The sequence below is a fragment of the Brienomyrus brachyistius genome, unplaced genomic scaffold (assembly GCF_023856365.1).
Source record: "Brienomyrus brachyistius isolate T26 unplaced genomic scaffold, BBRACH_0.4 scaffold62, whole genome shotgun sequence".
Classification (NCBI taxonomy): domain Eukaryota; kingdom Metazoa; phylum Chordata; class Actinopteri; order Osteoglossiformes; family Mormyridae; genus Brienomyrus; species Brienomyrus brachyistius.
Genome location: NW_026042337.1, coordinates 1,011,299 through 1,033,044, shown reverse-complemented (window position 1 = coordinate 1,033,044; position 21,746 = coordinate 1,011,299). Strand labels below are relative to the sequence as shown.

At 42.0% G+C, this 21,746-nt stretch overlaps 2 protein-coding genes and 1 long non-coding RNA gene across 4 annotated transcripts in view; 1 reads left to right on the top strand and 2 right to left on the bottom strand.

Moving 5' to 3' along the window:
- The window catches only part of igf2bp2a (insulin-like growth factor 2 mRNA binding protein 2a), a 36,741-nt gene extending 26,972 nt beyond the window's left edge, over positions 1-9,769 (bottom strand). For both annotated transcript variants that reach the window (XM_049001853.1, XM_049001854.1), the window contains exons 1-2: positions 8,821-9,769; positions 7,577-7,637 (exon numbers count right to left, since the gene is read on the bottom strand). In XM_049001853.1, the coding sequence (XP_048857810.1) occupies positions 7,577-7,637; positions 8,821-8,995 (236 nt within the window). In that variant the 5' untranslated portion in view covers positions 8,996-9,769. The remainder of the gene's footprint in view (positions 1-7,576; positions 7,638-8,820) is intronic.
- Positions 7,858-13,505, top strand: LOC125725176 (uncharacterized). Its single transcript, XR_007387367.1, has 2 exons — positions 7,858-8,587; positions 11,855-13,505. It is a non-coding gene; the product is annotated as an uncharacterized LOC125725176 (long non-coding RNA).
- Positions 13,255-19,928, bottom strand: tra2b (transformer 2 beta homolog). The gene is made up of 8 exons (XM_049001864.1): positions 19,780-19,928; positions 17,370-17,515; positions 16,719-16,884; positions 15,018-15,206; positions 14,375-14,490; positions 14,123-14,236; positions 13,796-13,869; positions 13,255-13,654 (listed from the first exon to the last, which is right to left on the bottom strand). Exons 1-8 carry the CDS (start codon positions 19,810-19,812, stop codon positions 13,644-13,646), a joined length of 849 nt encoding a protein of 282 aa, XP_048857821.1. The 5' UTR covers positions 19,813-19,928; the 3' UTR covers positions 13,255-13,643.
- Positions 19,929-21,746: the final 1,818 nt, after the last annotated feature.

Below are 21,746 nucleotides of genomic sequence, written 5' to 3'. Positions count from 1 at the left end.
AAGTGTGACCAGAGTGAGGGAGCACCAGACCTCTGATACGGTAACCCGCAGAGCTGCGGTCCAAACAGGGCGCTGGGGTCCCTCAGGGGGTCATCCCCCCCCCAGGGACCCACAGTAACTCCACTACAATATCTATACTGATATAAAAGAGCCAAGCCAAGCCAACCCTCCTAACAGCAGCAATACGGACGTGTTCTTTGTCTAGTTAACGTGACAAAGGATCATGGGAAAATAAACAATTTCTTAAAAAGCTTGGAGTTTTGGTGTTCGGAAGGTCAGCCATTGACGCATCACATCACTGTTAAATGCAGCTAGTATTCGTTTAGGAAGTTTTCCGACAATCGGCATCCGTGCCACATGCCAAGTCATGACGGCAGATCTGCCATGTGCCAGAACGCTCCCTAACGGTCAGCGATCAACCAGCGAGCTTCAGCATCCACACGAGCACCACCGCCCCAAAAGACAGCACTGGGGAGAGCCTCGATTCGTCACCCACGGTGGTGAGGGGGCCGGGCAGGCACTGGCCATTGGAATCCTCTCGGAACGGCTCTTGAATCTCTTACATGCTTTGCATTTCTAAGCGTGAGCCGTCGCCGTTTCCCCGAGCTGCACCCATGACGCGCGGCGTCGCATTCCAAGTGTGGCGGTCTCACTTCCGTCACCACGACGCAGCTCGGTGTAGCTCTGACATCATCCTGACGTCTCAATGCCGCGTAGAACAGAAAACATCAAAATCGACAGCCTGAGCCGACTTTAAAGACCAGCAGACCTCGGAGCTCGATCAGCATGGGGGGGGTCACGGCCGATTGGGACTCCACAGGCCCCACGTGAATGTCGGAGAGCAGGTGGGTCACCGGGGGGGGGGGGGTCCCACATGGGGATAAGAACCCGATGGAACCCTTCCACCGCGGAACAGATAAGCTCACCTGTGATCAAGCTCCAGTATGAAAAGGAAAAAAATAAGCCCATTTCACAGAACTGTTTTTTAAAGTTCATGAGCAAAGACTAGAATAAACATTAAAGCTAACTCAGATAAGCCCGCCAGTCCCCGAACGGGCTCCGATTTAAAGGGACCCCCGCGATCGCAGTGCTAACTTGCCTCCCGCTGTTGGACAGAGACCCTCAGCCTAGTGCTCATTTCAGTTCCCAGTCGCCAAGCCATCGCAACTTCACCAGGACCAAGCTCCATGTCCAACCTCCACTGTCAGCTGTCACGCCACCCCAGGGGCCATGGCAAGGCTCACACCGCCCATGCCGGCAAGGCCCCGGGTACAAATCATTCCAAATGAACTATATGCATTTACCGCTCACGGCTCCTGGCCGGATATCAGAAACAGCAGCAGGACGCCGTATTCAGGCTGGTGTCTTACGGCGAGAGCGGCACTGATGGATGCTATGCTGCACACTTTTACATGAGCGTCCACGTTCGGATAAGGACCCCCCCCCCCCCCCCATCAACATGGTTCCAGCAGATCTTCTGGTATTCTGCTCCCCCCACCCAGCAGCATTCAGGGAAAGGGGGAATGACCGGAAGAAGATTCCACATTTCCTAAAGTCGAAGTTTTCACCTCCATTGTTCCAGTCACCTTGAGGTCTCCTTCCCAAACACAGATCACCTCCGCGTCCCTCACAGCACCTGCATTTCCCACCTCCTCTTCGTAATCAAATACAGGATATTCTTAAATCCTCGTCGAACATTAAAAAGCTAAATACCTATCACTAACAAGGACTGAATCCCAGTGGCTTCAAATTTAAAATGATAGAAATGAAACCTCACTGCAAAAAAAAGTTAACATTAAATCAACATATCTGACAAATCGTTAGGGTATCCGCATTTAAAAGGAATCAATTTCGGCTTAGAAAACTGACAAAAATCAACCTTCAGGCAAAAGAATATGGATTTTACATCTCGACAAGAGAATAAAAAAAAATAAAAATCAAACAAGTGGTGGCCACAAAGAAACATTAGAACAGTAACTCCGCAAACAGCAAACCTCGTCTGAAGAATCTCCTCTGACTTAATCACCCCAAAAGCAAGTTTTTCTGGAAGTAGAAAAATTTAAGCTAAATTTCAGAAATGCAAAATAGCATTATGGACACTTGGAGGTATATGTGAGATGCAAAATGTGAGTTTGATTCCATTGTTAATCAAACAATAGACTGATTTTTCACGGATTTTCAAGAATATGTCACTGATGATCAATCCCTTGCCTTCAGAATCGACCTTTGATGAAACGGCTCCATTTAAGTTTTCAGAAACACAAAGCGTTTCCACACCACAAATAACATTTCCACAGAATAACTGACGGGTTTCAAAAGAAAGAAATAAATCAATCACGAGATTTAATTTACAATTAGGATCACAACATTTGTTTCTCTTTAAACCTGCATTTAAGCTGACAGCAATTAAATTATGTAACTTGATCATAAATATATGAAAACCAAATCTCAAACGTGGTGACTGAGGAGTGACATTACCTTTCTGTCTAAACTCCTATCAGAACTTATTACACTAGTTCAGAGCAAAGCAGCCACTATTTATTTTGCATTTCACCTGCAAAATAATATTTTAAACTAAATATTCTTGCTTTTATCGTTCAGAACGATTTTCAGCACACTAATGATCTAAAAGTTTCACAAAACATGTATTTTTTGTAATAGCAGAGGTTTGTAAATGATAATTTGTTTCAAGTAAATGATTAAAGGAAAAGTAATTAGAAATATTTCAAATGTTATGTCACATTTAAACACGAACTTTCCACACATAAGATCTTGTAGGTTTATTTTGAAAGCTTTTAATAGTGATTATTCAGGCATGCTAAAAAACTTAATAATAAACTAGTGTGTAATAAACAAAAAAGCAAAACTGCATGAACCAGTCCACTACAATTTTAATACAGACATCTATTCATATTTTAATATTCCAACATTCTGGAAAAGTAAATAAATGTTTGTACACGGTTTCTTTAATTTTTTATGGTCAAAGAAATCGAAAAAGACTGCTTTATAAAATTAAAAATTGTGCTATTTAAAAAAAAAGGAAAAGTAAAAATAAATAAAAACCTCAGACAATGAAAATGGGGGGGGGGTGAAATGGTGCGTCCCACCACTGCTGGTAGCTTGAGTGTCTTTTCCCCCCCCAACTAATCCAGTGTCAGATCTTTCGCCAAATGTCACTATTAACGGTCTCAGAATTTAAAAATTACCACAAAAATACGCAACAATTTTTATCTGAGAAAATTGTAAAAATAAACCCAAATCAGAGGCAGCAATAAGCTCACAATTAACAGGCATGTCATGACTGAACCATCACAGGAGTTAAAAATAAACTAAAGAACCCTCTTTAGGGCCGGTTAAGGCTAATTCACCAGCGTTTACAAAAATCTCTCCTGTTTTAACAAATTAATTTTGCATTTCCACAGATACTTTTCTGGCATGCAAAGCACTATGCAACAGAAAACATCTCCTTTTCCAAAAAACCTCAAATGGGAAATTTTACATGGATTTCACTCCTGTTAGGCTCCTGTCACAGTTCTACACATAACATGATGAAAAAGTAACAATGGAAACTACAATTAAACACACAAAGATTTAAAAACAAGGGAAAACTGAGCATTTCTGACGTTTTGCAGGATGCTTCACCCTAAGCGAATCTTGTATCTCCACCAAACCATCCACCACCTTTGAGATATTTCATTCCATTAGCCTTTTCTATTCTAGTCTTTACTCCAGTCTTGAAAGTACTTCATTCAGCGCTAAATCTAGCTAGTCATTATTTTCTGACTCAGACCCCCCTGTTGTAAACACTCAGGACAGCATCAAGACGACACAGGACCACAACACAGTTCTGCTTATCTGCAACCCCCCCCCCCCCCAATCTCCTCGAACAATCCAAGTTGAGAGGCAAGCTACACATCCAAACATATCAGAAGAGGTCGTTTTCCTAACTAGAGCTGCAGAACATCAAAAAACCAAAGTGCATCACGGCTGCCGTTTTAATAACAAAACATGTTTTGTTCAGAATAAGACTAAACACTTTATAAAACTTTGTTTTAAAGCACTTTAAAGGGACATCACACATTAAGCACATATGCAGTACAACTTTATCAAAGCTGTAAACTAGACCTATGTCTACGTTTTGCCTCATGTTTCCAAACTTTTATGACACTTAATCCTTCATGTGTGAGCAAACAGCACCTCAAGACACACAGGCTGTACTGGGTAGGCTACCTTGCTAATTTATATGAAAGGCGTGTTATTAAAATCCACCTAATTACCACAAGAAAACATACATGTTATTTTGCCTATTAAATCATGCAACGCAAACACAACTGTCAATTACAATGTCACACAATTTCACATTAACAACAGCAATAAGTCCTAAAAGAATTATGGTAACAACATTACAGTACTCCATCGTCTTCAAACAATTTACCTTATTATAATTATTAGTAGTAACATTTTTATACAACATTTTAAAACAAAATATTTACAACAATGCAGCTAACATTATGCAATTTATTTTAAATTTCAAAATTGTTCCATATGTCCAACCTGGCCACTGCCATACTCAAATCTGAAGTATCTTCACTAGAAGACCATAAGAGAAATAACCTGGATTGCAGAATTAGCGGCGTTTCTCGGACGATTCTAAGAACATTTTGTTCACAAGAAGCTAAAACTCTAATGTTTCTAAACAGGGGAAAATATTTTACCTTCAGGGTGGAACATTATGGAATCTTCCTAAAGGGTAGCAAACAAACACTTTGATAATTCCTCCAACTCAAAAAATATACTAAGAATCCATAAAAACAAATATATATATAAATATATATATATATATATAAACATTACACATAAAACCTTCCACTGGAGTGTCTTATGATGCAAGTGCATTAAAAGGCACATGAATAAGACACCCAAACTATAGCTAAATGTTTTAGTGTCAACCCAAACATTTCAGAATTGGCTTAAACGTATAAATTATGTTTCATCAAACAATGTAATTTGTGTAAAACACCTCAGCATTCAAAAGAAACACTCCCAATTTCATTACAATAACCAATAACCAATTTAAGTATCCAGGGCACCACAACTGCACAATTTAACTGACTACCTGTGAATTTGCACAAACACTTTATAACTGTCCTTAAAAGCTTCATCCCCTGAACTTAAATGGATGACAGATGACTGGTTTAAAACATGTTTAACTTTATGTAAATTTACTGTAAACATAGTTCAGGACAATGCAGAAGTCTTTTCAGGCAAGTTACTGCTAGAGAATGATGGAAAAAGTACCACATTTTGTAGTAAACTGCAGAAAGCCTGAAAGCTGAAATTACACAAGCAGTTTTACCTAATCAGGGTACACAAATAGATCTCAATGGATCACAAACAACTGACACCTGCATACCTGTATATAGAAATACAGAAATTAATTTCACATAATTGTATTAAATACTTACTTTAAGTATACATTAAAATATCTAAATCACTCCCTAACCGCCATCACAAAAACGTTAACTGGTCATCATCGCCACGATCATGATGCAGTGTCCTGCTAATTAATAACTGCCCGTGTTTTTTTAACCGAATAGTAAACTTGGAAATTTAACACGCTTCCACTCTTTAAACGTCGTGACGCTGAATTAAAATTATTTCTAAAGGAATTCGTTATGTGCTGCTTTTGCTCGACAAAAAAATGTGTAGTCAAGGGGAGCAATTTTATTCAGTTAGTTAACTCTTTGGAATTATTTTTTTGTCAATCATCAAAATTGCCAAGTGCCTCGTTTGCTCATTCGCGCCCGTTGCCATTTTAACTTGAAATTTTTTGGAAGGTGCACGAAACGGAATTCCATGCAGGCCAGTGAATGTACATACGACAGCTTCCTTGTTCCAAACGTAATCTAGACCACCTCCTTAAGCTGTATGGACCATGCATCACCAATGAGAGAGCCCAACGCACACTTTCTGCATGCTTTCTGCGGAGATCCGTCTCCATGTCAGGGGGCGGCTGTACTACCACGGCTGCCATGCTTTATTTGAAATCTGGGCTCTGCCCATTTCTAAAAGCATTACGATACACACACCGAATACATACAATCAAGCAATCAATATTAATCGGGAATCGAATCTTTTATAATAGCAATATCCCAGATATCTTAGTTGGCTGCTCGTTTCACATGAATGCAAAATGCTTTCCTGTGAAGTATTCCGCCATTTGGTTTCATTTTAAAGGGTCGTGTGGATAAGGCCTAGTTTTGCAGCGCTCTCTCGGCGTTCCCATTAAACGCTCGGTATTTCTTTATGTGACATTATAGATTGCGGAAGCGTGGCTAGTTGACGGAACTGGGCGACGTGGAGCCCTCGGATCGCCCACCCTCCCGTTGTACTATTCGAACGTGGCTGCAACACATGTAGAATATATAGCGGCGGTCACGTGCTCGCAGGCCCCGCATTTGCACCGTAGGGTCACGCGGCCTTAAGCTTAAAACGGAAATCCTTCTTCCCCGCGTGCCCGCCTTTTTGTAATGTACAAAACAACTGCAATGCTTATACTTGGAAACAATGTGGATGTTCACGGTGGGAATTAAAATCGTATTTAAACACTAATATATTTTCAACCATCTACTATTTTACCGTCAACAGACATCCCGAACAACGCCTATTCTGCAGTGCAATCCCATAATCCTTTATCAGCAAAGCTACTAATATGGTAAACATCTCGTATTTCAATTCTTCACATTTCTTCACATTGTAACTCTTAATCATTCGGGCACACACGTATTTGCGTTCCGCAATCCAGTCTAACGGTTAATGCATTTTCTTGTCTGTTAACCTAGTTAATGCAGAACTATAAATGAGGCCTTCTCACGCAAAAGGGCCTACAATCGTTGGAAAAGCCATCTAAAAATAATAATATGGGGAATAGAGGGTGAAAACAGTTTATAAAGGAAGGTCAGGGTGATTGTAGCGGAATCAAATTTCTATACGTATACCAGTATAGCCTGCACGTTAAAGTCAAACACTTTACCGTGTGCTTTATTATTGTAGATGCAATTCATGAACAATCATTAGATCTCCCAAATTAAAGAGGCATATTAATGAGCTCTTGGCGTATTAATCTTACTTTCTTACACCACAAACACACAAAAAATAAGGAAGTAAATTGGAACAAACGAGTCACACTCCCTTCGTATTCCAAAACATATTCTCTATTAGTAAAATAACAGTAACAATTATGGAAATATGCACGAGACGTTAAAACAGGAAGTATTTGTTTTAGCGTGCACTCATTCTATAATGTAATTGTTTACCACAGCATAAACGTACATAAACATGTAGAACGTTAAACACAGTCAAGTCTGTTTTAATAGCAACAATTTTCGACATTGTAGATAAATAAAGGTGAGAAAACCGTGGGCTTTGTACACCACCCGTTACTGTGTTAAAATGATAGCATTATTCAGAAAAACGTGCCCATCACAACAGCGTGCCCCTGTCTTCCATCGCCATTGAGTTTTGGGGCATACGTAGTGACATGATATAGATATTTAAAAACAAAATACAGAATTACCTTTGTTTTTTCGGAACAGAGTAGTCTACCTCAATCACCTTGCCGTGTAATTCAACTTTTCCTGTGAAGAGGAAAAATAAATATATGATTACCTAGCCAAGAACATCAGTATTACAACTCAGCGTGGGAACGCCATAAAACGATGTGCCCGTATATTTTAATATTATTATTTACATTTCTATTGAGACTTTTTAATCAATCTGCTAAGAATACCGGACAATTTAAAAAGATTTTCTGGAACATTTAAAAATTTAAAAATTAAGCATAAACCAGAGTTTCCGGGTTTTTAAATGGCCATGGAAGAACAATGGATTGCCTTCAATTAATGGACACGTTTATGTTATTTCTTTTATTAATTACACTTTAGAAAATCGGCGCCAAAAGAGCTTGATGAGCTCATATTTAAAAACTCACAATGATGAACAGGCAGCCATGCTCTCCACTCCCACAAACCACTTAGCCAGCTGAGGGGACAGTATTATTTTAACACTAAATATTGTGAGGAAGACCTAAGGTAAGACTTCCTAAAAAGGATATGCTTTTATTTATCTCGGGGGTACGGCTTCCCCGCCTGTTGATAAGGCTGAGCTTTAATTGAACAGCGTGCGAGGGGCTAAGCTGCATTTTCCCTTTACGCTGCGATTGAGTTGAAGTGGCCTGGCGCAGCTAGGAACTGGAGTCTCACCTCGTTCCCCCAGCTACCTGTTTATCAGCACTTTCCTCCGGACCCCCATCACCTACCCTCAGGACACCTCGTAAAAACCTACCCGGGCATCTTAGGAACATGGATTTGACACATTCTTTACGGTTACTTTCGTCGGCTCTTTTCAATAAAATCAAAACAAAAAATAACTGAAAAATAATTATGTCTACCCGGGCATCAGACCATCCCATAAATGTCTACGGGTGATTGCGAAGTAGACCTTTCGGCAGATACAAATAGCATTATACCTCCGGGTTTTGACCGTTAAAGGCATTGCATGCGCTGATCTTCTCCGTTGGAGTATTCTGGTGAGTAGATGTGATCTTTAATTTGCTCCATTTTAGATGACCGTATGGGAGTTACTATCTCAACTCGGGCACTGATGTAACACTGCGCGCACGGCGTCCCAAGCGAAATCCTGCGAAGATCTCCAGTGTTACTTCAATTTCCTTTTCAAAGAAATGTTTTGATGATTTCATCTTTTGATACCATGTGCTACGTACCGAGACTGGGTGATCTCTGAAGTGTACAGTACACTTACCTGACAAAGTCTCGATGGCTTTAATGGCCCAGTTTTGGTCGGGGAAATCAACGAAGGCATAGCCGGATTTTAGCAGGACCTGGTCGGCTAAGGGAAGCTTTCTTTCACCAAAGAGCTGCTTCAAGTCCTCAACGGTGACCGAAGGGCTCAGATTCCCGATGTATAGTTTGTTCATGATCCAAAAGGGAATCCCGATATGAAATAAGACGGGAAGAAAAATCTAGAGGACGAAATAGGAAAAAAATACAAAATAAAAGAAAAAAATAAAAGAGGAAAAACCCTGCAAAAAGCAGTTATCACCCCCCAAGTCCAGTCCACCCCCGGTTCCAACTCTGCTCCTGGTCAAACACTTTTGACTGGGGTAGAAAAAAAAAGTGTCGTTACGACGCTACCCTGAAGCCAGCAAGCACCGCCTCTAAATAAAATCTGCCTTTAAAATATCAGAAATTTTGTTTGTAGCCTGGATGTGCTGTGCACGACAGCATCTGTGCTCCGAACGAACTGGCGTGTAGGTGCCAAGTGGCACCAAGATCACCCTCCGGGTAAATTAATCAAAGAGAGGGGGGGTTGTCGGAGTCAGCGAGGTCGTTCATTCAACCCACTTAAATAGTAGCAGTAGTGTTGTGTTATTGGTAAGCTGCGTTAAAGCGCACGGTGGTCATAATATATGGAAAATGAAAACAAACCATAACGACAACCCTCTCCCCTCCCACGAAAGACGTGCTTTCAATATTGCCTACATAGAAGCAGGTCATTTGTTGAGGGAGGGGGGGTTGGGTGGAGGGCGTGGAATTATAGCCATTAATCTAAATTTTATTTTACTCAACGATTGCAGGTACTGGTGAATGACAACCTGAATTTCGCCCTCGTCTAAGAAAGCGCAGGCGTTTCGTTTCAGTAATTGATGCAGCGGGACCCAAAAACGACAAACACGCACCGGGGTCGCGCTGCACCGGCGACGGCCTCGCGTCCGCTATCGCTGCGTCTATCTCGCTTTGCGCTTTCTCAGTAGTTTGGGAGGTTGGATTGATTGAAGGGTAAAGAGGTTGGATTTCCCGTATGACTGAGTCTTCGGACATCCACTCCCAGAAGCCGAATACGGCCGAATTTACCCGAAAGGGGGGCGGGAACACGCCCCCACACATGGCAGTAGACCTGGCAAGCGGCAGGAGGAACTTCAACGCCTGCGAAGAGTCCATTTAGAGTGTGTAACAAAATGGACTAGGATCTGGTCATGTTAAACATGGGAACTGCCTAACCCCAAAATTTGTTCTCCACTTATTTGCTCTAAATTAAATTTCCGAAATTACAGACTGCATTTAGGTACATATGGGATTTATTTTCTTATAAAACAAAAAAAGTAAGCTTTTAACGTCGACGGCGCAGCAAATGGCACGCAACATAAATTGTTTAGGTTATAGACGTTGCATTATTCTAAGAAAATCCTACATACATGTATTATCGAGGGGTTACACCCAGGCACACAATACGGCCCTTAATCGAAGTTATTGCGTAAGCGATCCGCCAGCAGTTGTTTGTCTACCTGCACGATAAATATAAAGATTTAATTTCAAGCAGCGCTTAAAGTAAGCAGTTCGCGCATACGATTATTTCTCAAGGAAGAAGGATGATGCAGCTGAATATCATGTTCCGTAAAACCACCAGTGTAATGCAATAACACGCATCGTGGGCCTACACTGCGAATTCCTTTGTTAGGCACTAACCAGCCGACGGACATCGTATCAACTTCACCGCGTTGCCCTCGACGCAACCATTACAGGAAGCGATCGTCGGCGTGACGGGGTTTTACGAAGCCTTGTTTTAAACATGGTAGTGAAACCAGGTTTAATTTGCCACCACATTTCAGTTCATACGACAGACCTGGTTATTCTAGTCCGATCTACACTTCCCGATGGAATGTCTAAACTTTACAGACTGAAGGCATTAAATTTCTCGGGGAGATTTCTGGTTAAACTGAATTAAGTAAATTATATAAATTGTTAAAGTGTAGCTGCGACCTTGTACGTAGAAAAAGCAAAACAATTTCTCGACGAAAGCCCAAATTTACTATTGCGTGCGTAGATACGTTAATATATGTTTTGAAAACCCTGCACCGCTGACAAACGTGTTATTTTCTGCGTTTTCAGCGGACATAAAAACATAGAACACAATACTACATGAAATGTAAAATAGGTATAAAACACTGCTCCGTGGACCCTTACTCAGACCTGTCCTTGCTCCTTACACAGCTTTAACCACGCCATGTTCAGAATACATTCGTCACACTGCATATCAGTTTCCACTTTAAAAATCTCACCGCTCGCTCACATTTTTAACAAAATGTGTTTGATCAAGGAGAACCTTGTATTGTGACAATTTTCAAATATTGAACCATAATTCATTTGCATTAAGAAATCTAGAGCTGGTCATATGGCCACGGAACATTAAGTGAGATACAACGTAATTTGCACATAAAATATTTTTAATTAAAAAATGAACCTAAATAATGCCACATAATTTATCAAATCAGCATTACATTAAATGCAAAAGTGAAAAATTAAATAAATGAAAAAAAAGACTGAAAATTAATATATATATATATATATATATATATATATATATATATTGTCAGGCATATGTGGGTTTCTTTCGCCACAATCTGTTTAGATTCAGAATGCGGTTGAAAGTATCGGTATGTTTTCAATAATAACGTGTTTGTGCCGAGGGATACTTGCCGTCTAAATAGAGCGAAATCGTAAAACCTCGATATTCTTTGTTTCGTCGATTGTAAACTAACATTTTTCACTTGTGTTATGGAATCTTCCCATTGTGATGTGCCGCACAGGAGAGAGAGAATATTACGGAAACTATCGTTTTTTCATTAAAAGTTTAATTTTGTCAATTAAGTTCTGATTCTGCGAGTTTTGAATTGTAAACAAATCTCACAAAAGGCTTGATACACAGGCCTTCTAAAAATGAAATTTTTAACTATTGTCATGCACATTACCAATTAATAGTAATTGTATTTTCGCAGGGTGGAATATAAGATGGGGAATATCCTGATATCCACAATGAACTCGGAACCTCGAGTATCTCCAGAGCATATTGGAAAATAGATTGCAGTATAAAGGAACGAACTGTGCTGAAGTGAAAATTAAGAAAGTGCGACACCTGCTGTTGGTCAGGAGCCGCAACACCGTTTTAAATCAAAGCCGAGTGCTGATCGTTTGACTTGTATGTGATAATGCCTTGGTAATGTTTCACAAACGATATCACGACGTGCAACGAGTAAGGTGGAGACAAAATCTTCTGAAGTGTTATTTGTCTCTGGCTCTTTTCATAAACCATCTCATTCATGTTTTAGTGCGGTGGCACAGATTATGAGACATAAAGACGGTCCCAGTCAATAGGCTTTCAAACACAGTTGAAATTATCGTGCGCTGCAGAGTCCATGAATTGTGGACCATTTTTTTGTGATAAACTTTACTACCTTGTGAAAGAAGTCTTTTAGCCTGGAAGATTAAAAACCAAAATCTAAAAAAGTGACCAATGAGTCGTCATTTGGTGGCACCCTGTCCTGATGCAACTGCATTAGTGTAGGGAGAAAAAAAAAAGTGAAACAGCTTATGCCAATAAAATAGACTTGATTCTACAACTCAACTAAACATTTCTGGGAGGGAAGGATACACCTCCTTGTAAGTCAACACCCTATGAACGTCAAAATGATTCAATTCATGCTAACATAACATGTGATTCTACCGTGTACATATTTCGTGCGCACGTAGCGATCTTTTGCCCAAGATTACGATTCTCAGATTCTTTCCCTTTCAGAAAGAACACAAAATGCACCAATGGCTTGTGGCACGTTCGCACAGCGAAGTATGTAGCAGTTGTCAGGCGAACCGTTTGCTCGCTTTGCAACCACCACTTGGTCACCAGAATAACCTCGGCACACCCCACCGATGAAGATGGCCGAGATGGAGATGGCAGAGGAGGACAGTGTTGCCTTTTATGGTTGGAAGACATCCTCACCTAGCCGATTCTTACACCCAGGGCTTACAACAAAAGAGGACTTTGATGGGACTCTTCAACATTTCAAAATGGTGGCCATAACAGTTGCCCCTGCTCAACAGGTTGAATACGTCAAGGTGACGTTACTTTTCAGCTTCAGGTACCAGTTGAACCAGGGCAACAAAATGTCGATCTGACATGGCTCCTTGGGACAAACCCTCAGCTGTTAAACGATTTGACTTACATTGAGAAGAGAATAATCGGGGATTTGGAATTTTCCGGCAAGTTCATCCCCAGTGTGCACAAAAGACGACAGCTTTGTGAACTGCGCAGGCAAGTCATGGCAAATGTGCACCACACAGTGTTCACCCAAATGACAGGCAAGCTGGGTGGGGGGGGAAGAGACCGATCAAGGACAAGGCATTGTGTGAATAGGCAGTTTATTGCTTGAATACTGCCGAATTAAAAGCAGAACACAGTACAGTATCAAAGCTGTGGAAATGTACCCCAGCCCAAATGAACCACTTCCTATATACAAACCTGGTTTGTGTACATCTACAAATAAATGGAGAAAAAAAAAAAAGTAGGGAAGCAGTCAACACGACGCATCCAAAATGCACAAAGAAAAAAAAAAAAATGCACACACACACACAAAACACAATCTCATCTACAATTTGGGGTATCGGTGGCAGGCAGAACTTCTGATAGGGACAAACCGACTATGACGAAACATATAGCCCCCCCTTTCCAAACCAAACGTCTGTGACCGTTGTCACCACCAACACAAGGGCTGCTTGTGACGTAAACGCTTTTCAGTAATGACCTGTGGAGAGAAAGAAAGCGATGAGGACTGCGACCCAGGGCGACATCAATACACAGTCTACATTTCACCAGCAGAACATCAACGTCTTATTCCCAGTCAGATGGCATATGGTGGCAACCTGGGGTCTTAGGAGGCACTTACGAGGCGAGTAGGAGCGCGACCGTGACCGGGACCTGTACGCCCCACGACTGTAGTACGGAGACGGGGACCTGCGTCTGGAAAGAGACTAAGCTTCAGGTCTTGGCTCACTAAATGGTATAAACAGGCATGTTTAAGCAGATTACCCACTGTACCACAAGAGCTGAACAGCAAAGCCCGATATAAAATTAAAAGGCAATCCTAATGCATAAAATGCCACAAAAAGTAAAACGGCACAGCCCCAAGTAAAAAAAGTCACAAGCCTCACACTGCCTACAGGACAATTCAGATTCGACGTACAACTGGCTAGGATAGGCCACGAGCACGCACCTGTAAGACCTGTAGTAGTCCCGATCATCATAGCGATCGTAGCCCCGGTCGTACCCTCTGTCGTAATAATCGCGTGAAGAACGACGGAAACTGGGTCCACCTCCAGCCCCACCACTACAGAGAGCACAACCAGGTCAAAGTGGGGGGGGGGGGGGGGGGGGGGGTGACAAGAGGTCAACGTTCCAAGAACCCTGTACGCTGATGGCCTCCCGTACAAGCAGAAGCACTATTTTGAAGTCCAGGATCACTCACTAGGTTGGCCGTCCCATGTAGATGCCAGGGGTCGGGGTGTGAGGCCTCTTCGTAATGGAGTAGTCGACTCTGATCCGACGGCCATCCAGCTCCATTCCGTTTGCACGCTCCTTGGCCTGACAGCAGACAAATCGCAAGAAACCTCCTCAGCTAAACAGCAGCCTCATGAATCAGCCTCGTAAAGCCAAGAAACGTGTGCGGCAGGGGAAACGCCAGGTTGTACAAAGTGATCCCAAGACTATGGGGACTTGGGTCCTGAAATGTTTGCCAGCCATGGAAAGAGAGACAACGTTCTAATCGGTGAGCTAAAATCAGGAAGTCCTTCTACTGAGAGCTATTTCAAGATTGTCTGGGGAACAGCACCAGACAGACAAGCATGAATCAGGGAAACCTGCCCTGTATCCTGAACACAGACTTAACCACACAGTTTGTAAACAAAACGTTTTCAGAATGCTGACATTAACGACCGAGACGTTTTTTTTTTTTTATTAAACGACCAAGACACTAAAATAAACATTCTGCATGCACATTTTATCTCCAGGCTGTAGTCCTCATGTGTTTCAAAGTAGACAAAAAGTCTGCCCTCCTCACCATGTCTGCAGCAGACTGCAATTCCCCAGCACCCTTCCAGCTGAGCTCTTACCTCTTTGGAGTCATCCTTGTTTTCAAAGTAAACGAAGGCAAAGCCCCTGGAGCGGCGAGACTGCTGATCATACACGATGCTGACGCTGGCCAGGGGGCCGTACTTGGAGAACACCTCCCTCAGGTCACGCTCGGTGGTGTACAGGCTGAGACCAAACACGCCCAAGCAGCAGTTCGGGTCTGGATTGGCCTGAAGACAGATCAGAACACGGCCCAAGTCCTTCAGCATGGACACAGCCACAGGGCGGAATAGAAAAGCTCCAAATCCTTACCAACTACCCCCTATAGATCAAAAAGCGGGCTGCTTCTACCTTCTCCGCCATTCAAACAAAAGCAGCTGTATTGTGGGGAAAGCGCCGCCAAACATTTGACCCCACAAATTTGTCATGTTGACAAAACCACAGGTACTCTTAGGTCATTCTGCACACTAATAGCCTCTCTCATGAACATCACCCACGAGGGGTGTTTGCTCAGTTTAAGTCGGTACAGTCTAAACACCCTGTACACAACAATTAAATAAATCCATCACAGCAGATACTAATGTGTTTAGTCATTCCGACAGCACTGTCCGGCTGCTCAGTGAAGAGGCCAAAAATTTTTTAAAAATCCAGATAAAGGATTAGGGACAGTTGAAGGTGTGGGAAATTATTCTAACTAAGACTTCAGGTTTGCAACACAGCCCAGCAGAATAATAATACATTAATGCTTGTTTTGTAACCACAGCTATAGAACAAACAACAGATTGTTAGACATTTGGCCAGTGCAACGCCACCATTTTCTTGCAACAGCAAATGAGATTAAGGATTTGGTTTCTACCCATTTTGAATTAATAATTTTTCTGCAATTTAAAATTGTAAAAGCGTATTACTAAAAATCTAGATAGTTGCCTTCTGGGTTTGTAGACAAGATCTGAGTACTTTACATCTCGCAGCATAATGACAAACTCCGCTCACTTGTTACATAATACTATGCATCATGCTGTCACTAATGTGCAGCGCCAATAAAGCCAACAGCCCAGTAAAAGCTAAGCGACGTTTCCATTACCAAAGCTATATCCCCATGTCATTAACCCAGAGATGCACTCTGATGCTGCTCGCTAATGGGGATGAGCCTCTTTGACCTCCACTCCTGCACGTCCTAAAAACATCAAAGGTGAAGGCGACTCGCTTCACCACTCACCGCCAAGCCCAAGCTTCCAGCCACGTCCCCCCTGGCCCTACAGTGTTAAGCATCAGGTCAAACACCACAGAAATCTGAAGATCATCCACGCCAAGAATACAGGAGGGGGAAAAAAAAAAATCTTCCAATTGCACTGCACAAACCTTAACTTTGCACAGATCTGAAACAGCCTGAGAGAAATAGATGAAACGGATTTCTCCCTGGAATCAATAGTTTCTCATAACACGGGACTAGTGCGTAAACGGACAGACGGCAAACTCTGGAGGATTTCAATCAAGAATCATAGATTTTCAGTCAAATGCATCCGTCATGTTTTTTTTATTCAAACTCATCTTCTGGTGAAAGCCAGCAATTTAAAAAGTTAAATATTATATACTGTAGGAGTTTAATGTGGGAAAAAAAAAACAACTAGATCACCCAAAGAGAATATTTACCTCCCCAATAACACAGAGCAGAGTGCACCTCCCACTCTCAACCAGAGCATCCCACTGCAGGACTCGCACCCAAGGCGTCGGGTCCCTACCCTGTTGCCAATGTGCCGCCGGCGATTGGACATGGGCGAGCGGCTGTGGCTACGGCGCCGGCGGTAGTCGCCACTGCGGGAGCGGCTCCTCGAGCGGTGCCGGCGGGAGCGCGAGCGGGACCGAGAGTGCGTATAGTGTCTGCGGGAGCTCCGATAAGAGCGGGACCTGCAGCAGGCGAGAGAGAACGAGGTCTCACTATAGAGAGAGAGAGAGTGAGCGTGCACCACAGACCTGAGAACGATCACGCTCCATTAACATTACAGATGCAAATTCAAGCAGATCTAGAATTTCATCCACTTAACAAGCTGACCATTTAAGGTAAGTACGGCGCTCGTTCCCAAAACTGAGGAGAACATCCCCCCCATTTCAGCATGGCTAACAGATAACCCCCTAAGACACTGTTCCTGTAAGTGAACACTGTTCCCGCAAGTAGCCAGGACATAATTATCCTCCCATGTCTGGAGGGGCTCACCTGAGGCAGTCCAATTAACTAATAAGGCAGCAAATACCCCATTTAGGTGTTAAGCCCGGCACCTTGCTGCCTATGTAAAGGCACCCAAATCTTTAGAGTAGTCCCAAAACTGTAATATCCCCAAACATACATGAATCCACATTAAGCTCTTGGACAACAAAGGAGGGGGGGTACGCACCTGGATTTGGACCTGGAACGGGAGCGGGACTTGGATCTGGAGTGATGGGAGCCCTCTTTGGACGGTGCCGGAGACTGGGCGGGAGACCGACTGGCCGACTTACCCGACCCACGTGGACTCGCACTCCGAGAAGCCGAGCGAGACTCCTAGATCAATCACAGCCGGGTTATCATGGCGGGAAGAGACTGGATGGAGCAAGGCTAGCTTAGTGCAAAGTAAAACTACTTCAACACATCGCTGTCGATCTGATACAGGTTTATCCCAAACAGCTAAGAAAAAAAAAAAACCAACCAAGTACATGTGGTTTTCAAATAAAAAAATATATGCAATTAAAGAATATATACTCTGGGTAAAAAGATTATCTCTTCAAAAAAAAGAGCATGAGAATCTATGTAGAAAAAAAAAGTTCAATTTAAAAAGGTAGATTAATTTACAAGTGGGATTCACTCAACCACTAGCTTAGTACAGAGCAATCCTCCATTAAAAATCTGGACAATACAGATAAATGCATGCACGCTTATGAATGGAAATCATACTATGACATAAACAGACTAGTAGTTACTTAGCGCAGTGATCTTATCCCCGATTACTTCTGATCTTAACTTCATAACTTCATAACTTCATAACACATCTCTTCTTCTTTCTTCAGTTTCAAATTTCTGACTTCTTTCCTCTTCCCCCATCTCACACTGCCAATACACTCTACATGTGGAGACTTCTTTGCTCCTCAATTAGCATGCATTCTTAAAATTCAGCTTCACACATCTGAGCTCCAAATTATTCTCATTAAACTTGACATTTGACTTCTTCCGCATTTTCCTTCTTCCAACCTTAACCTTAACAAAAAAGAAAAGGATGAAGAATATATAAAAACTACAGTCAGAAAACAAAACAAGAGGCAGTTGTCCTTAAACCCCGGTACATCCCTGAATTTAAAAGCAGAACTGTAGATAAATTGGCAGATGTGATATTAAGTAAATCCCATAACACTGCAATAAACTAGAGGTTTTATGTCAAAATTTGAAGGGTGGTGTAGTCTTGCGTCTAAATGTGAGTCATTTGGGACATGCCAAAACCGACAGTATTAGTCCAGAAGTTCAAACATACCGACTTATTCCCTAGCGCGATGCTACTAAATGCTGGACCAAAGCACTGCTATAGTCAGTTAAGGAAAGTTGAAAGGGAATATCTGAGATCTATGAAAGACCGACTGAGGATGGCGCGGCTATGACGCAAAGTATAGGCCTTCATCTATGTCGGGCTTTACAGTAAGTGAAAAGCGTAAATGGGGTGGGGAAAATCAGAGGAATGTCTAAGGTATTTGTGGGCGCCGCCTACATAAAAATCAAAGCAAACCGACCTAAATGGTGTTCATGCATCGATGCAGCTGTTTGCAGAGTTATACCAGACCAGTGAGATTGATTTGAGCTGAAACAGCAGATTATTACGAGTACCAGATTAAGCCTTAAATCTAAGCGGCTTCAATGAAAGCACCAAGTGCTGAACACACTGGGAATCCATCGGATCATTAATAACCCAGAAGATCCGGCAGAGGCGGTGGCACTCAGCATGGTAGTGCAGTACCTCGCTGAAGGACTCCACGGTAGCCATTACACAGATCCCCTTGCTCCCGCGCGCAAACCTCCACCTCAAAACCACATAACTACGCCCAAGACTTCAGGATCCAACATTATTTAAGTATGTGTTTACATTTGCCGCCACCTAAGCAACCAGACGTAGAAGGATGTTACCTATGAAGCCATCGGGACTACAGTAAAGTTAAAATGGGTCATACCTTACCGGTTCTACCTACTCACTATTGCTTGTTTGTAACTTCGGCTTATACGCCTTCTGATTGATTGTCGTTATTTACATCGCACAGTCCTTCAGTTAGTTCATTTATATCACTTAAATCAGAAGCCATAATTACGACTCAAAACAGATAACCAACCATGTATAGCACGATCTTTTCTTCACATATGATACTTGAATTGTAAAAAAGGTTTGACTTGCACGGTTTAAGGCAAAAACTATGCCATTAGTGCAGCCCCTCGCAATGCTAACAGTTAGCTTTCTTTCATTACCGACATGAGGCAGAAAACGTGATCGCCTCTGCAAAGCGGCTTGCTAAAAGTGGTCACAAACATAGATAAATACATAGATAATCATCATGGCCTCCATGTTTGCCGAAAATTACTAATACGAATCTGAGATACAAACGAAACCCAAACGAACGGTCTTTCAGCAAAGCGGCTCCGCTTCGGAGACGCTGCTGTTGAACGAGACCGACATGGCAGCCGAAAAGACGACGGCCAAATGAAAAAAACATCTCACGCACTGGTCGCATTCCTCACAGACATCCTCCATAAATATAGTGCTTAAGAGCAGTTAAATGTGTCGCCTTACGTACTCGTTCGACAAAATCCTTCTCGTTGTCGCTCATGTCTTCGGTTGCCGTTAATTTCTTAACTACCTAGTAAAATAAAATCAGACAAACGCAGCTAAATGCGTCTCCTCGCCCTTTTCCCTCCCACTGGCGGCAAACGGAGACGGAAATGACATATAAACTGGCCGGATACAGAGATTGGGGGCGGACCTCCGTACTTTTAGTATGGTGTTGCTATATCTTGCACTTCTTAATTGTTCAGTACGGAATATGAAAATGCTTATAGATGATGCATCACCTCTGAAATATTATCAGCACAAGCACATAAATGAGTGCGATATCCAGTATATCCAATTCAAGGAGTTCAGCATGCATTTGCTGCATGGTAAATAAAGGGTTTAGCTTTAACAAATGAAAACGCATTTTAATTTACGCCTGCCAAGAATGATAAGTGCAACAAATGTAACTAAATATAGCTTTTGAATGTTATATTTGAATAAACCGATGACACTTATTTTGCCATTGCTGAAATAATTCCGTCGCCAATCTGATACCCTTTTTTGTAAACGAAATAACTGGAAATGAATGCACTAATTACAGGGAAAATAGAGCGGAATAGAAAGTGGAAAGACAGAACAAAGTACAACAATGAAATATAATACGTCTACAACCATTTCTTTTTTATTATGTCAATAATAGTAATGCAGCAGCTGTACCACCTGCAGTTCAGAGAAGGTAATCCACCTGACGCTAACCAGCTTTAGATCTTGCGAGTACTTGGATGGGAGTCCAGCTATAAAAGCTGGGTTGCTGCTGGAAGAGGTGTAGAAATGGCCAACAGGTTAGCCCATCTTGTGGCCATTGCAGATCCCAATGCCCCAGTTCAGTGATGGGGACATTGTGCTGTAAAAAGGGTGTCATCCTTCATATGAGATGTAAAACCAAAGTCTTGACTCTCTGATGTCATAAAAGATCCCTGGGCATCTTTTGAAAGAGTAGGGGTGGTACTCCAATGCCCTAGCTAAAGCTACCCCATGTGGCCATTTCAGATCTGGCCTCCTAATTATCCCCTCTAACTTGTGAATTATAGCCTGCCCCTTAGCTACTGTGTGGTGAGCATATTGGTGCAGAATGACTACTGTTGAATCATCCAGGTGGGTGTTACACAGTGGTGGTAGTTGAAGTGGCTCTCCATTGATTCTGTAATGCTATATAATAGTACTATATAAATGTAACTTTAATTCATTTAATCAACTGATATGTTCAAGATGGCAATTCGGTTGATCACAATCCTTATTTATAACATACCAAACCACGCTGTTGTCGTCAAATCGTTGCATTTGGTGTTTTGGCTGGAGAGCTGATAATCACCTCACACAAGCCTAGGAGTTCTGGCCAGGATGAGAAGTGCCATCAGTTTTACTATAGCTTTTAAAGTAAATTTATGCTAAGGGGCACATCTGCTCATGAAGTAGACATATCTATTTTAGAGGCTGAACTGTTGGGTGCCAATGCATGCAGTCTGTACAGTCTTTCTGTCAACCTTTAAGCAAGGCCAAGCACAATTTGCCCACTGCTGGAAACAATCCCCGTGTGCTTCAAACTCTTTTTGGGTCTCTTTTAGCATATGGCTTAATGCAGAGTAACAAACCCCTTTCCTGCTCAGGACACTATCAACATGTGAGATTATTGTGCAAAACCCTTTCCTGTTTTTTTTCCCCACATAGTTGCTATTTAACATAGTCTGTGCTGAATACCCCTGTTGGAGCCATAATTATGAATAATGAAAGGTACTCAGTGATGCTTTTACATTGCTAAACATACTCTGAATCCAGCCAGCTGGAGCTTTGGACTTGTGCCATTTAACTGAAGGACTAGCCATTCATCTGCCCAATCAAAACCTAAACATTTATAATTAATTTGTGCAGAATAAATATACTAAACCATGGATGCATCTCATAAATTTAAAATGTTTGTTTTTGCTTGTCTCA